Here is a 14,394-nt window from a genome sequence, read left to right on the forward strand (position 1 = left end):
TTCTGGGGCCAGAGGCTTCCGCTGCCAGCCTGGCCCCCCTCTGTCAGGACCCTCGATCCTGAGCTTCTTCCCAGCTTTGCTGAGGCCCAACCCCTAATATCTGTCCCCCAATAATCCTTTAATCTACTTTTTCCCTGCACCTCCAGCTGCATGTATGTCTGTGTTTGTGTGTGTGTGTGTGTGTGTGTGTGTATGTGTGTGTGTTGCACATAGATTTGATTGTACAGGCCTGTTCCACAAAGCAGGATGTGGAGTTGAGGTATTTGGGATACGCAAGAGTGTGGAAGTTTATGGTTACTTAGGACAATGGAATTTATAAACAAATCCTCTAAATAGTTCCAAGCCTTTCCCACAATAGACTCCATTAATTACCCTCTTCCCCACCCTGATGTTTTGAAAGCTCTTTGTCTGGCAGACAAAGGTCATCTCCACATTACCCTCTTTCCTATCTCTATGATCTTCAGAGGTTCATGCTGCCTATGAGAGCTCGTGAGCAGTGTGAAGGAACCAGCTTTCAATGCCCACAGGTCTGAGCTGCAGAATGAGGGCAAAGAAACATATTGCAGTCAGCCCAATCAGCCATATCCACTAGGCCTTTTGAAATATTAAAATTGTTTAGACTCCTATTTCTGCCACTGTGGGTGAGGGAGGATGTTTACCTGGAAGGTGGCACAGGAAGAAGAAGTGTTGAAAGCGGGAATAGAGGCTGTTCCAGCACCTTCTACTGGTGGCCTGAAGCCTGAGCCTTTCCCCATGCTGTGCCTGCCAGGCACCACTCCTGGGTGACCAGCTCACTCTTACCTACAGGGGCCAAAGGTAGTTATGGTTGCTGGGCAGTTTCTCTGATCTCTCCAGCACCTCCCAAACCCCACTTTGGTAGATGAATGGAACACGAAATACTATTCAGCCCTAAAAAAGGAAATCTTGCCATTTGCAATAACATACATGGACCTCGAGGGCATTGTGCTAAGTGAAATAAGTCAGAAAAAGACAAATACTGTATGATTTCACTTATATGTGAAATCAAAAAACAAAATACAAACAAGAAGATAAAAATAAACTTATAGAGAACAAATTGGTAGTTGCCAGAAGTGGAAGGAGAGAGGGTGGATGAAATGGGTGAAGTTGGTCAAAAGGCATAAACTTCCTGTTGTAAGATAAGTCCTGGGATGTAGTGTATATCATGGTGACTATAGTTAGCAGACAAAAAATACCGTTTGATCAAGCGTGTCTGTATGCTTGAAGCAGGAGGAGGGACTTCCCCAAGGGATCCGTCTGCCAGTTAACCAGAAGTGTCACTGATTTTTTTCTCGTGTTTTAAATAAATTTTGATTATAGTCTATGGCCATGCCGCCCTGAACAAACCCGATCCTGTCTGCTCTCGGAAGCTAAGCAGGGTTATGCCTGCTTAGTCCTTGGATGGGAGACCACCTAGGAAGACCAGGTGCTATAGGTGTAAAAAAAAAAAATTTTTTTTTAAATAAGGGATTGTGAGCTGACAAGGTCCTTGCAATCTGTGAGGTCAACCAAGGGTTGCCTCACTTAAAAAAATAAAAAATAAATAATAAGAACTTTTGAGTGTAACATCATATTTGAAGAGTGATTCGGTCAGTTTCTCTGGTAATGACATCGACTTGTGTGAAGGGGTATGAGGATGTGCGTGCACTAGGCTGAGGAGTGTGAGCGAAGGAAACGCAGGACGGAGGAAGTCGGGCTGTGGAGGAAAGTAAGTCTAAGAAAGGAACCCCAAGGTGAGATAGATGGGGCCGGTCTCCCCAGACTCTGTGTCAGGTTACTGGGGAGTCACTAAAGGCTGGCAGAGAGCTGGAATCCTGACGGTTGGTGCTCACGCCAGGCTCAGGTATCGGGGACGTGCACCATGCATGGACGGTGCCAGCCACACCTCCCTACACCCCTCACGGCCCTCTCTCTCTTTTGTTCTTCCCACTGACTGCAAACGCGTAATATCAGGTTCTCCCTGGGGAAAAAAGTGTACAGGCAAGGGAGAGAGAAGAAGGGTCTTGCACAGCCCTGGAGATGATCGCACATCCCACGGAGAGAAAATGTGAGCATAGGTCAAAGCGGAAGAAGATGGAGAGAGAACTATGATTCCGGAGTCCAGAGACTCAGAGATGTCACTTTCACCTACCCACCCACCCATCCATCCATCCATCACCCCCACCCACCTGCTCAGAGGTGATTCCAGCCTGTGAAGGGAGGGGTCTCCTCAATTCCTGGTCCAGGCCCAAGGATGGCTCCAGAGCCAGGGAGAAGTGAACAAGCAGAGTGGAACAGCTCTAGCCTAAAAGTCAAGAGCCCCAGTTCTCCTCTTGGCTCTGTCACTAACTAGCTGTCAGAACCAGGTCACATGGCTTGGCCATTCTGGACCTCAGTCTCCTCACCTGTGAAATGGGGACAGTTAAACCGGAAGGTGGGTGGGAGCTTTCCAGTTCTGACATTCCATGGCTGACCCTTTAGGCCCTGATGTCATAATATGGAGCTGGATTGCGATTGGCTTATAGCCTCCCCCAGCTCTGCTGTTCTCTTGGTCATGGGCACAAGATGGACTTGCCATGGACCTTCCCTACTTGTACTCTTCTGTTATGGGCAGCTCTTACCATGGCTCAGGACCGAGGGTTATCAGAGCTCAGGTGAGGTTGGGACCCAAAGCAGCATGGGATGTAACACGGGGACCAGGCAGGGGCAGGCCACTACCAGGACAGCACGATGCCCATCTCCTTCTCGGCAGGCAAGCTCTACCATGAGACTGTGGCAAAGGAGTTCCTGCAGTTTTATGAGCATACAGCCCAGGTTGTGTGGAACCAGTTCATGGAGGCCACCTGGAACTATGTCACCAACATCACCAAGAAAAATCGGAATGAGATGGTGTGGTACCACTTTCACTCTAACCCCTTCTCCCCTCGCTCTTCTCAGGGGTCTTGGGGGTTGTGGAATCCACTGCACCCCCTATCCAGAGCTAGCGGAAAGAGGGAAGCCCAAAAGCACTTGTTAAAACAAGCTACAAGCTCTGTGCCTCTTGGTGGCACTAAAGGTTCTCTGGGCAAGAATCTCTTGCTGCTTTCCCCTTGTGAATATCCCCTACTTGCCTTTAGGGACCCAGGATCCTTCCTTTCTCCCTCTTAGCAAACTTTCGATGATTCCGATTCCTTAAAGGAGGGATCAGGAGGAGGCTGGGGGGCCGTGGCCCTAGAGTTCAATGTGGGACCCTCACTCCCTCCCCCAACCTCCCATGACAAATATGGTGACCCTCCTTCCAGCTGCACAAAGACACAGAGAAGTCCCAGCACATGCTGTACTTTGGCACTCGGGCCCGCCTGTTTAAGAATGCCAGTTTCCAGGACCCGAGTATTAAGCGCATGCTGAGTAAGCTGCAGAACATAGACAAGGCGGCCCTGCCCAAGGACGAGCTCCGGGAGGTGATGGACGGAGCCCCCAGGTCTCCAGGAGCATGCTCACCACCCCAGGGGTGGGTGGGCCTGCAGGGCGGGAGCTGGGAGTGCATGGGGCAGGAGGGAGGTTGGTGGGCAGGGCAAGAGCTTCCTTTGGGGAGGGAGGGAAGCGGAGGCTGGCGGGAAGATGCCTCAGCCAGGCCCTCTCCCAGCTGGTGGGGTTGGCACTGGGGGTGGGCCCGCAGCACGGGCCTGCCCTGGGTGACACCTGCCCGCCCCCAGTACAACAAGATTCTGGCCTACATGGAGAAAACGTACAGCACGGCCCAGGTGTGCCTGAATGAGGGGCCCTGCATGCCCCTGGAGCCTGGTGAGTGCCCAAGCCCTGCTCTTACACGCCTCCCCCCCACCCAACTGTACCAGCCCCCTCCAAGAGCCCCTCCCAACTCCCATCCTCCTCCCTGCCCCTGTGTTTCCTTGTTTGGGGGTTGGGAGCTGTCTAGGGTGGGTGAGGATGGAAAGCAGGAGGGAGTAAGGGTCCCACCTTGGCTCCTTTTCCGGGCACAGACCTCGAAGAAGTCATGGCCACCTCCCGGGACCAGAAGGAGCTGCTGTGGGCCTGGCAGGGCTGGAGGGATGCTGCGGGGCGTCAGCTCCGTGTCGCCTTTGAGCACTACGTGCACCTCAGCAACAAGGCTGCAAGGCTCAATGGTAAGACCCCCCCCACACACACACACACCAGGCCAGCCCCACCCGAGCAGACAGCACACGCACGGGTCTCAGATCAATGCCCCAGAAGGATGCAGCAGGGTCTTCAGAGCGGGGAGGGCAGTAGCTGGACCTGGAGGTGGGAACCCTGAGACCTGTCGCTGGGAAGAGCAAAGGTGGTTCATTCACTGTGTTGTTCCACAAACATTGGTTGAGCGCCTACTATGTGCGGGTGCTAAGGAGGTTCTGAGGATGTATAAGCACCGAAACGGAGAGGGTGTTTGCCCTCTGAGGGCTTTCAGTCCTCTGGGACACAGACGACATTCCTGCAAACACACGTCTCCAGTGACCACTCGGATTGAACGCTGAGAAGGCAGGGGCTGCTGAGAGAGGGAGCATAAGGAGAAACCTGCTTCATTCAGATAAGTGGTCGGGGAAGGCCTCTCTGACACAGAGCCGAGGCCTGAGAGATGGGAACGAGGCAGGCGAGCACAGAGTAAGAGCATCGCAGGCTCCACGATGGGGGAAGCCAGCGTTTGGGAAAACCTGAAAGGAGCCAGTGTGGCTGCAGGGTTTGGATGGGTGGGACTCAGGGTGGCTGAGCAAGGACCAGGGCCTCATCCATGTCCTATGCCACCAGGCTCGGTGTGGAGCCCAGAGTACACATGGCGCTAAGTGCTTCTCTACCTCTGATCTCATCCAGTACAGTGGCCTTGGGAGGTATTTTTCCCATTTGACAGGTGAACACCCCAAGGACCAGGGATGTCAAGTGGCTTCCTTCGAAGGTGCCTAGGTCTCCTGACTGCCTGGCCGGGGCTGAAGGGTGGGTGGTGAGCACCTCTGAGCCCAGCCCCCACCCCCTGCCATCCTAGGTTACAAAGACATGGGAGCCCAGTGGCGAGCCCACTATGAATCTAACACGCTGGAACAAGACCTGGAACAGCTTTACCAGGAGCTGCAGCCACTCTACCTGAATCTGCACGCCTATGTGCGCCGGGCCCTGCACCGCCACTATGGGCCCGGAGTCATCAACTTGAAGGGGCCCATCCCTGCCCACCTCCTAGGTAAAGCCCCGGCTGGCAGGGGAGGCCTCCAAGCCGGCACTCAGTAAGGGCAGGGGTTGTCTCCTGCTTCCTCTGAGCCCCTCCACTCCCCTTCCAGGGAACATGTGGGCTCAGTCCTGGGTCAAAATCTTAGACCTGGTCCTGCCCTTCCCGGATAAGCCCCCTGAGGACATCACAAAGATCATGCGAATCCAGGTAAGTGCTTGGCCTCCGTCTGCCCCTGCCTGCTCTACACCCTTAGGCCGGGCCCCACGCACCTGCTCTTCCCCACAGCACTGGAAACCTGAGAAAATGTTCCAAGAGGCTGAAAAATTCATCACCTCCCTGGGGCTGCTTTCTACCCCTCCTGAGTTCTGGGAAAAGTCGATGATAGAAAGACCAACCGACGGGCGGGAGGTGGAATGCCATACCTCTGCCTGGGACTTCTTCAACGGCAAGGACTTCAGGTGCTCACCCGGCAGCCGGCACCACCCTCCTGGCCCTCTCTCGCTCTTCCTCTGCCCCTTCCACTCCCCACCTGTCTGCCCTGCCTGTCTTAGGAAGTAGGAGAAGTAGGAGAAAGGGGCGGGCAGAGTGGAGGTGGGGCAGAGGAGGGAGCATGTGAGCCAGCAACATGGGCGAGGTGAGTGTGAGAACAAAAAGTCATGGCCACTGGTCAGATATGGTGTCTGGAGGCAGAAAAAACAGCAACCGAGGCCTTGCTGATCTCTGGCCCAACCACCCAAATCCCTTACGAGTCTGAATGGAGAAATCCCTCCTCCTCCCAGCGCATCCCCATGCTCCTTGACCCCTGTCATTTAACCCTAGGATAAAGAAGTGCACTGAGGTGACCTTGGAAGACCTGCTATCCATCTTCCACCAGATGGGCCACATCCAGTACTTCATGCAGTATAAGAACCTCCCAGTGATCTTCCGCGCAGGCGCCAACCCAGCCTTTGAAGAGGCTGTAGGGTCGGTGGTCACCCTCTCGGCCTCCTCCCGCAAGCACCTGCTCAACAGAGGCCTGCTCAGCCATCAGCACCAGGACTCAGGTGATAGGGCCTGAGAGGACCACAGGAGGACAGCTGAAGCCTGGAGCTAGGGCTCCCTAGGCAAGGCTGAAGGGAGGGAGAGCCAGGAGCCACCTCCTGACTGCCCTACCCTCCCCAGAGGAGGAGGTCAATTTCCTGATGGGCATTGCCCTGGACAAGATCGCCTTCATTCCCTTCGCCTACCTGATGGACCTGTTTCGCTGGAAGGTCTTTGATGGCACCATCCAGAAGAGCTCCTACAACCTGGAGTGGTGGAACCTCAGGTGAGGAAGACCTCTGCCTTGTGCTTTCTGCCCCTTTGCACCCCTGCTGTGGACAGGCCTTTCAGGTCAGCCTCAAGGGGGCAGCCAAGTCTCCTCTGAAGACAGACCTAGGCATGCAATACTGGTGACCTGGGGGCCTCTGGGAAGTCTTGGGACAGTGTTGGCTGTTTGCAGTCACCAGACAAAAGCATCCCTGCTGAAGTGGATAGGTGCCAGCATGGGAGGTCATGAGGCCTCCCGTTGAATCTGGCACCGGCACTGAGCAGGCCTCTTAACCTTTCTTGGGGTCCTGGTGGTGGCCCCACCTGCTCCCTGGGTGGCTGGGACCCTAGCATAATGGTGGCACCTGGGCTCCTCCAAGAACAGAACACCGACCACCAGGCAGGCCCTCCTGCTCTTCTCCTCCCTCTCTGTTCCCACCGCTGGGGCCAGCAGAGAGGACCTGAACGCTTTCCCTCCTGTGGAAAGAGTCCCCAAAAGAGAGAGGCAAGCTCACTGTCTTCTTTTCCACTGTCCCAACACGCATGCACGCCCGCCTCTGACTTAGCATCCCCGGCATGTCTGAGGTCAGAACTGGCTGCCGAAGGAGCCACCAGCAGTCAGGCAGCCTCACTCTTGAGTGAGGAGCACTGGCATGGCCCCCCATCACTGACCCTTGGCCACTTGATTGTATGATGAATGCTGTTGGCCAGAGCACCTCCCTCTCCATCCGGCCTCAAACTGACCACTCAAATCTGTCAGCCATAGCATGTTTTGGAGCAACCATGAAGGGTCTGCACAAGCCCTTGTGTTTATTTGAGCCTTTGTAACAACCCACAGTCATTCACAGAAGAATATGTGCCCAGCCCACAGTTGCACAGCAGCCCAGGGGTGCAGAGCTGGGCCTTCCTTCCTTTGTCTTTTCACCCTCCCAACCCCACCCCAAGTTCAGGACCAGGTCTCACCAGTAGGATTGGCAGAGTCTTGGCCTTGTGCCCCTACAAGGGCACCCCCTACCAGCCACCCGAGGCGCCTGCGGGGACCCTTTTCCTCCTTCTGTGGACCACACCCGGCACCACCTGATGGAGACCAGGGGCTGAGGGAGAGAAGTGGCGACTCTGGGCCTTGAACAAGGCCCTGTCAACTGGGAGAGGAACCTCCCAACTCTCTGTCAACCCCAGAGGATGATTCAGAGGTTCTAGTGAGCTAACGATAAAACAACGAGCCTTTTCAAAGACTGTCTCATCCTAAAGATGGGTCATTTTCTGCACATTTTACAGACCCCATTTTACAACAGGGCTCAGAGGCAATTAGTGACTTTCCCACAGTCTCACAGCTCAGGGGCAAAACCAGACGAACCCGAATATTATCGGGATCTGCCAACGACTAGTTCTGTGTCCTGCAGCCAGTTCCTTGACCTCTAAACCTTGGTTTCCTCATCTGTAGAATGGGAATAACAGCAGGGCTACCCCACAGGGATGTTACTCTGTCTTCTTCTTGGTACTTGTTTCTAGATAAAATGACCTTGTCATTCCCTCTTGCATCCCCAGAACCAGGACAGTGTTGAGTGCTCCTAGAACAGAGGAAGTGCTCAGTCAGTGTTAACTACTGTTACTGTGTTATGACTCCCAGTCCCATATGTTTTTGACTCATTTATTTAATCAATAAAAATGCATTAAGTGTCCTCTGCACACCAGGTTTTGTTTCGATAGCTGTGCAAGTGCTTCAAAATAATAATAATAAAAAAGGCTCCAAGAACCCTAAAGGGTGGCACCATCAAATCCCCTGTTTTCCCTGTCAGGTTGAAGTACCAGGGCCTGTGTCCCCCTGTCCCTCGGACAGAGGACGACTTTGATCCAGGTGCCAAATTCCACATCTCCGCCAGCGTGCCCTACTTACGGTAAAGGTCTGGGCCCTGCCAGCAAGACCAGCTTAGGGAGTTGGGGGTTAGGGACATGGGAACCAGGCTGAGGACTTCCAGGAAGGCCCTATATCCAGATATCTCCCTGCGTCCCCACCCACTTCTTACCATCAGGTCGCACGGCCCTGAGAGGGCCATGCCTGGAATCCTGTGGGCTTTGACATCAGATCCTGTGGGGAGGGCAGAGCTGATGCGATTATTCTAACCCATCTCTGCTGTCCCCCAGAGGACGGTGGGAAAGAGGGAGGCAAGGATTGTTTCCAGGGCTGAAGGGGAGAGGCCTTGCAGTATCCTAGAGCCAGCCCAAGGGGAGGCCTGGCCAAAGAAACCTCGGCCTTGGCTGCGCCTGGTGACTGGACCCTCCTGGCCACTGCCTGTCAAAGCTGACTGGCTCCACGTGGCCCTGGGCTGCCCACCCCTGATACCCACTTCCCAGTCTGCCCTCACATTCCTTTACCCAGGTACTTCCTCAGCCTGGTGATCCAGTTCCAGTTCCATGAAGCGCTGTGCAAGGCCTCAGGCCACACGGGTCCGCTGCACCGGTGTGACATCTACAACTCTAAGATGGCTGGGAAGGTCCTGGAGTGAGTGCCCTCCTCCCTCATTTGCTCTCTGTTCCTCCTCCCTCCCCTGCTGGTAGCCCGCCCCAGGCCCCTCTCCTAGGCACCCTGAGGAGAGCTTGTCCTGTAACAGAAATTCTTCCTCCCGTAGGACTGCAGTCTCTCCTGCAGTAATCAAAGCCCATGTCCTCTCGTGTAGCCCCCACTCCCGTCAAAGAGACTGTTTAGCCCTTCCTGCTAACACATACGTATATGCATGAGCACAATACTTTCACACACTCACACACACTCTCACCACTCACTCACATCCCACCACACACACACAATCACTCACATGCATACACTCACTCACTCGCACATGCCAATAAATCACACTATCCCAGATGAGAAGGCAGAGTGAGAGTTCCGCCTAGGCCTCAGTCTTTCATCTGAAACCCCTTAGTCTTTTCTTGCAAGGTCCTTGCCTATCCTCTTGGCAGCATTGGATGCATCTTTGGGTGCACTCTGCCTTCGCCCCCTGTTCTTGGAGGTGCTTGGATCCAGTTCCCAGGCTGATCCAGGCTGCTTTCACACCAACCTCTCGGCACGCTCTGGCCAGCCTCTGGTCCACTTTGACCCTCTCCCCCAAGTCTTTTTTCTTGCACTTGGTATCTTGCCTCTCTTTTCCATTCCTGCCCCTGTGGAGTTGGATTTTGGTCCTGGCAGGGGGAGGCCGAGGGCGTAGCAGCAAGCTGACCTGATGGTAGGAAGCATTTACTACTCTAGGCTAAGTTCGCTAATGAGTGCTCTTACAAGGTTTCATGTTAGTAGCTCATAACTTTGCGAAGTGGGTATTATACACATTCCACAAACGAGGACACAGGCACTATGAGAGGTGATGTGATTGCACGTCAGTCATCTGACAAGTGGCAAAGTCATGCACTGAGCCCCAAACTGAATCTAGAACACAGTATCTTTCACCCTGGTGCTTTCAGTCAAAGGATACAGTTCTTCTGAGGTCAGACCTGGGTCTACTGGTCTTAGGATCAGTGCTTCAACCACTGATACGGTCTTTGAATTTCAACTGATTTCATTCAATAGGTCCATTTCCCTAATTGGTCAAGGTCATCTTTAGTTTTATTCCTGTCTCTCAGAGGATTAACAAATCCACATCATTTAGTATCCTTTGCAAATGTAATGAGCATATTTGTGATCCCACCATGCAGTTTGTCAGTAACCACCAGGCCAGATGGAGCTACCGGACTGATCCCCTGGCTTTGCTCCCAGGGAAGGCTGTACCTTGCCAGCCTATTGTCTCTCTAGGCTATTTGTTTTTCCATCTTTTCACACTACAGGGGTTTATTCTAGTTGACTGCCTAGGTAGAGCTTTTCTGAATGCATGGAACGTAAGGGGCCTCTCTGCTCTCTGAATTCATGTCTGACTGCCCATCATTTATTCATTCAGCAAACATTTACTTGTGCCCATGGTGACCAGCCTGTCTGTATCCAGCAGGGGGCAATGGGTCACAGGATAAATCAATAACAATAATACAAAAAAAGAGCTGGTGCAGTAGAAAAGGACTTTGGTGAACATGCAAAAAGGGTAAGAAGGTCATGCTGCGGCACAAAGGAGGGATCTCTGTCCCCAAACACAAGAGTGCCAAAAATAAGACATTTGTTTTCTAGACATCAACTCACTTTTAACTCTGAGCCTTCATTCCACTTGGTTGGTGGGACATTTGAGTCAATCTTTCTCACCACTTCCCTCCTCCACTTCACCCAGGGCATGACTTGACGTCAAAGCATGTAGAGGACTTGCCACATGTGGCTGGTCACTGCTCACAAGTCCTCATACATCATTGTCCAGACCCCTGCTCAGGGAAGACCCTAAGTTCCAAGTTGAGGACTTTGAACACCACTACAGAGGGCAGAGGAGAGGTCTCTGAGAAAGGGGGATGTCATGAGCTTTGGGGAGGTGGGATGGTAGCAGAGTGAAATATGGGCTGTGGAGGGGAGGGGGAAATGAGTGTTTATACAGGAGAAGAGTTGGGGCAAGAGTCTTGGCTGCTCTGTTGCCTACTTTATCTGAAAATTTGATCTCGCTACTTTTGACTCATCTTTCTAAATGGAATTGCCCTGAGACAGCCTCCTGGCTGGTTCTGTTGTAAATGGAGGGTCAAAGTGAACTTGGTCCAAGTTCCCAAAGTCCCTCTGTCTCATGCAGACAGCCATGGTGGACTTGACCTTGTCCGTGGGGCCCATTGCTGCTACCTTGGAGCTCAGAGCTTTAGGCAATTTCCAGATGCCACCTTTGCAAGTCTCATATGCTGCCCACATGGGTCATCAGCTGGGCTTAAGTCTAACCTTTTGTTCTACGCTGTGTGAAGGACTCTTTCTAAGTAGGCAGATTCTCAATAGTCAAAGCATTTCACCCACAAGGGTCCTTCCCTTTTCCCAGGCCCCAGCATCTGATAAAATCCTCTTACCTAAAGCTGGTTGTGGATTTTTGTTTTTGTTTTTGTTTCTATTAATCTTGATGACTTTTCTCTTCCATTTCTCTTGGATCTGAACTACATTTCTATCCCAGTGGCTTCTGCTGAGGACTCACTGACCATTAGTTTCCCTACCTCATTCTTTCCTAGTTGTTTATTAAGTGATGTGTCTGCAAGCTACAAAGTTCTCTTTCAGCCCCATTATGTGACTTAATCTTAACCACAGTGAAAGGCAGGTATTAATGGGACCCATTTTATTGATGAGGAAGCTGAAGCTAAGAGAGGTTAAGTTGATCGCCTGAGGTTATACAGTCCATAAGTAACACTGTTAGGTCTTGAACCTGCGTCCTGTTGGTATAGACGCCACTCTCTGATTTTTGAGCCTCTAAGCCCCATCTCTCTCCTGCTCAGACTGGGAAACACGTTGAGAAGCCTTAATATATGCCCATGCTGCCTCTGCAGGAATCCTCAGTTGGAAGAGCCTAGAGGCCTGGCTTCAGCACGCTATACCCCCACCACGAGTATGCAGGCCGAGCCTGAGGCTTGATGCCCTGTCACCAAGTGCTGGGCGTGTCTTGAGCAGATCTGACATTTGTGCAGAACTACGGCCATACACAGATCACATCCCATGCTCTTTATCTCTCTAATCCTCTCAAACACTCCTTGTGAGACCAAAAGGGGCCGAAGAGCTGCCTCTCCCTATTGACACTGAGTACCTCATGGGAAACAGTGCCTCGAGACTTCATGCCCATCGGGGTCCAGCGGAATAATAATCACCACAGTAGTGGTAATAAAAATAGTAATAATAATTTTTAAAAATGATAATAATAGTAATTTTTATTCCTCTGTCCCATGTGGACAGCTAACATTCATTGCCTGTCTACTATGCTCCCAGCATTGTGACTTATTCAATCATCACATCAACCCTAGGAGACAGGTACTATTATAATCTCCTACGGATATGGCAACTGAGGCTTAGAAAGGTTGTTACTCATCCAAGGTCCCACAGCTACTGAATGACAGATCAGGATTCAAGCCCAGATTGGTTTTATTTCAAAGCTTATGATTTTTATCCATTGTGCTGAGCTCTGAGCCAAAGTTGGGCATACTGAGGGGGTCCCAGCAGCACCAGCTGATGACTCTACATAGCCTTACAGTTTTACCCACCTTCTCAGGGACATCCTAAAGCTGGGTTCCAGCAAACCCTGGCCAGAGGTCCTGCAGAGGATAACTGGGGAGAGCAAGATGTCCACAAAGGCCCTTATGACCTACTTCAAGCCTCTGCTAAACTGGCTGGTCACCGAGAACGTGCGTCAAGGGGAGATCCTGGGCTGGCCAGACTTCTCCTGTTCCTTTGAAGGTTTGATAATCTGACCCTGGTCCCAGCTCTGGTCCAGCCCCAAACCCTACACTAGCCTTCCAGGCCAGCCCCTAACCCAACCCAGCCTTAGCCCCTAGCCAATCTATCACCTGGCTTGAACAAGCACAACATGGCTGCTGTGTGACCCTATCTGCACCTGATGCAGCCTTGGCCAAGAACACAGCCCATGCCCCAGCCCATGCCCCAATTGCTTTCCCGTGCACTGTCTGGCTAGACTTCCAGGATGACATCTGAGCACAGAGTGGGCATCTTGCCTCTTAACCCTTGCATGGACCCCCTGATAGGCTCCATGGGGTATATACTCCTTCTCTTCCTTCTACTTCTCTTTCTCACCCTCCTTCCAGCATAATGTTCTCACCTGTGGCATGGAAGGTAGGTGCCTGAGGCGGAGAGAAAAGGCCAGTAGAAGTCAGACCCTTTCTGATGGCCACAGGGCAACTCAGGGCCCTTTCCCCAGTTCCACCTGCTTCATGAGACTCCCATGTCTTCCACAGAAAAAGACACGGGCGAGGTAAAATTCCTGAGTCTACAGCTGGACTCTCAGCAGGCCAATTTCGGGCAGTGGGTGTTGCTGGCCTTGAGCTTTGTCTTGTTCCTGGTGGTCCTCCTGCTGGCCTGCAGACTGTACTCCGTGGAAAAAAGGTCACTGACTCAGGACAGCAATGCACAGGACACCAATACACAGGACTCCGGTTCACAGAAAACCAAACTACTTGAGACACAATCCAACACCTACTTCCTGGGCATAGCCATGGAGCCCAGCAAGGTTGCCAAAAGACAGTGGATTCTTCTGAGCCTCTGCCTCATCCTGATGCTGTGCTCAATCATCCTGACCATTCGGATTTTCACACAGCACAACAGGAAGCCTCCATGGATGAGCGCCGAATGGTGGAGCTTGGACTAGACACCAGTGCAACTGGTGAGGCTTGGGGATGGGAGGAGGAAGGCCAAGCCAGAGAGGGCTGGGGGGCGGGGGGAGGATGCGGAGGGGGCAGCTTGCACGCATAGTGCCCAACTGCAATTGAGTGCAGCCTTGGCAGATCTGGGTACATGGGAAGTTGTAACTGTGTGTTTGTGAATTCATGTATGCAAGGCCATGTGCACAGGTGATTGATTCTGCGTGATTCCATACATTCCATGTATGTCATGGCTTCTAGGCCAATCTCCTTCCCCTAGGGACCCAGGAACCATGGTTTTAATGACTCAGTGGCTATATCCTTCCAAAACAGCCTCCACCTCAATTCATGCCCAGAACTTGTTCTTCACACAGCCTTGTTTTCTTCAGGCGCCCAATTTGTCAGGCTAGACTGGGACTGCAGTGTCCAAGGAATGTTTGCTCTAGTTAGAAAGAGGATGTTGCTTCAGTCCCCTTTTAAAATGTAATAAAATAGAACTGGACATTCCTATGTAAATCATAGGTGCCCAGTTTATGAGCAGTGCTCTGTATACTGGCCAACACATTCTTCTGCTAATCTTCTGGTCTGCCCTATATTGAGTTGCATAATCCAGCCCTCAAAAGCTACTTTTCAGCCACCTGACACGAGAGTAGCCTCACAAACTGCCCTACAGCCCCCTCTGCTCCAGTCTAGGCCCACCCAAATGGAAA

At 52.3% G+C, this 14,394-nt stretch overlaps 1 protein-coding gene and 1 pseudogene across 1 annotated transcript; both read left to right on the forward strand.

Moving 5' to 3' along the window:
* The first annotated feature begins 1,337 nt into the window (after positions 1-1,337).
* Positions 1,338-1,456, forward strand: LOC118604914 (annotated as a pseudogene).
* Positions 1,457-2,727: 1,271 nt separating this feature from the next.
* Positions 2,728-13,692, forward strand: LOC107502259 (angiotensin-converting enzyme-like protein Ace3). The gene is made up of 13 exons (XM_016129315.2): positions 2,728-2,886; positions 3,279-3,437; positions 3,693-3,780; positions 3,978-4,121; positions 4,991-5,182; positions 5,280-5,377; positions 5,456-5,628; positions 5,990-6,213; positions 6,332-6,476; positions 8,257-8,355; positions 8,838-8,960; positions 12,583-12,767; positions 13,283-13,692. Exons 1-13 carry the CDS (start codon positions 2,728-2,730, stop codon positions 13,690-13,692), a joined length of 2,199 nt encoding a protein of 732 aa, XP_015984801.1.
* The last annotated feature ends 702 nt before the right edge of the window (positions 13,693-14,394 follow it).

The sequence above is a fragment of the Rousettus aegyptiacus genome, unplaced genomic scaffold, assembly GCF_014176215.1.
Source record: "Rousettus aegyptiacus isolate mRouAeg1 unplaced genomic scaffold, mRouAeg1.p scaffold_m13_p_6, whole genome shotgun sequence".
Classification (NCBI taxonomy): Eukaryota; Metazoa; Chordata; class Mammalia; order Chiroptera; family Pteropodidae; genus Rousettus; species Rousettus aegyptiacus.

Coding starts and splice junctions, on each gene's coding strand:
- LOC107502259 (XM_016129315.2), top strand. CDS start 2,728: ATGCCCATCTCCTTCTCGGCAGGCAAGCTCTACCATGAGACTGTGGCA. Junction 5,378..5,455: donor CAAAGATCATGCGAATCCAG/GTAAGTGCTTGG, acceptor TCTTCCCCACAG/CACTGGAAACCTGAGAAAAT. Junction 8,961..12,582: donor ATGGCTGGGAAGGTCCTGGA/GTGAGTGCCCTC, acceptor CCACCTTCTCAG/GGACATCCTAAAGCTGGGTT.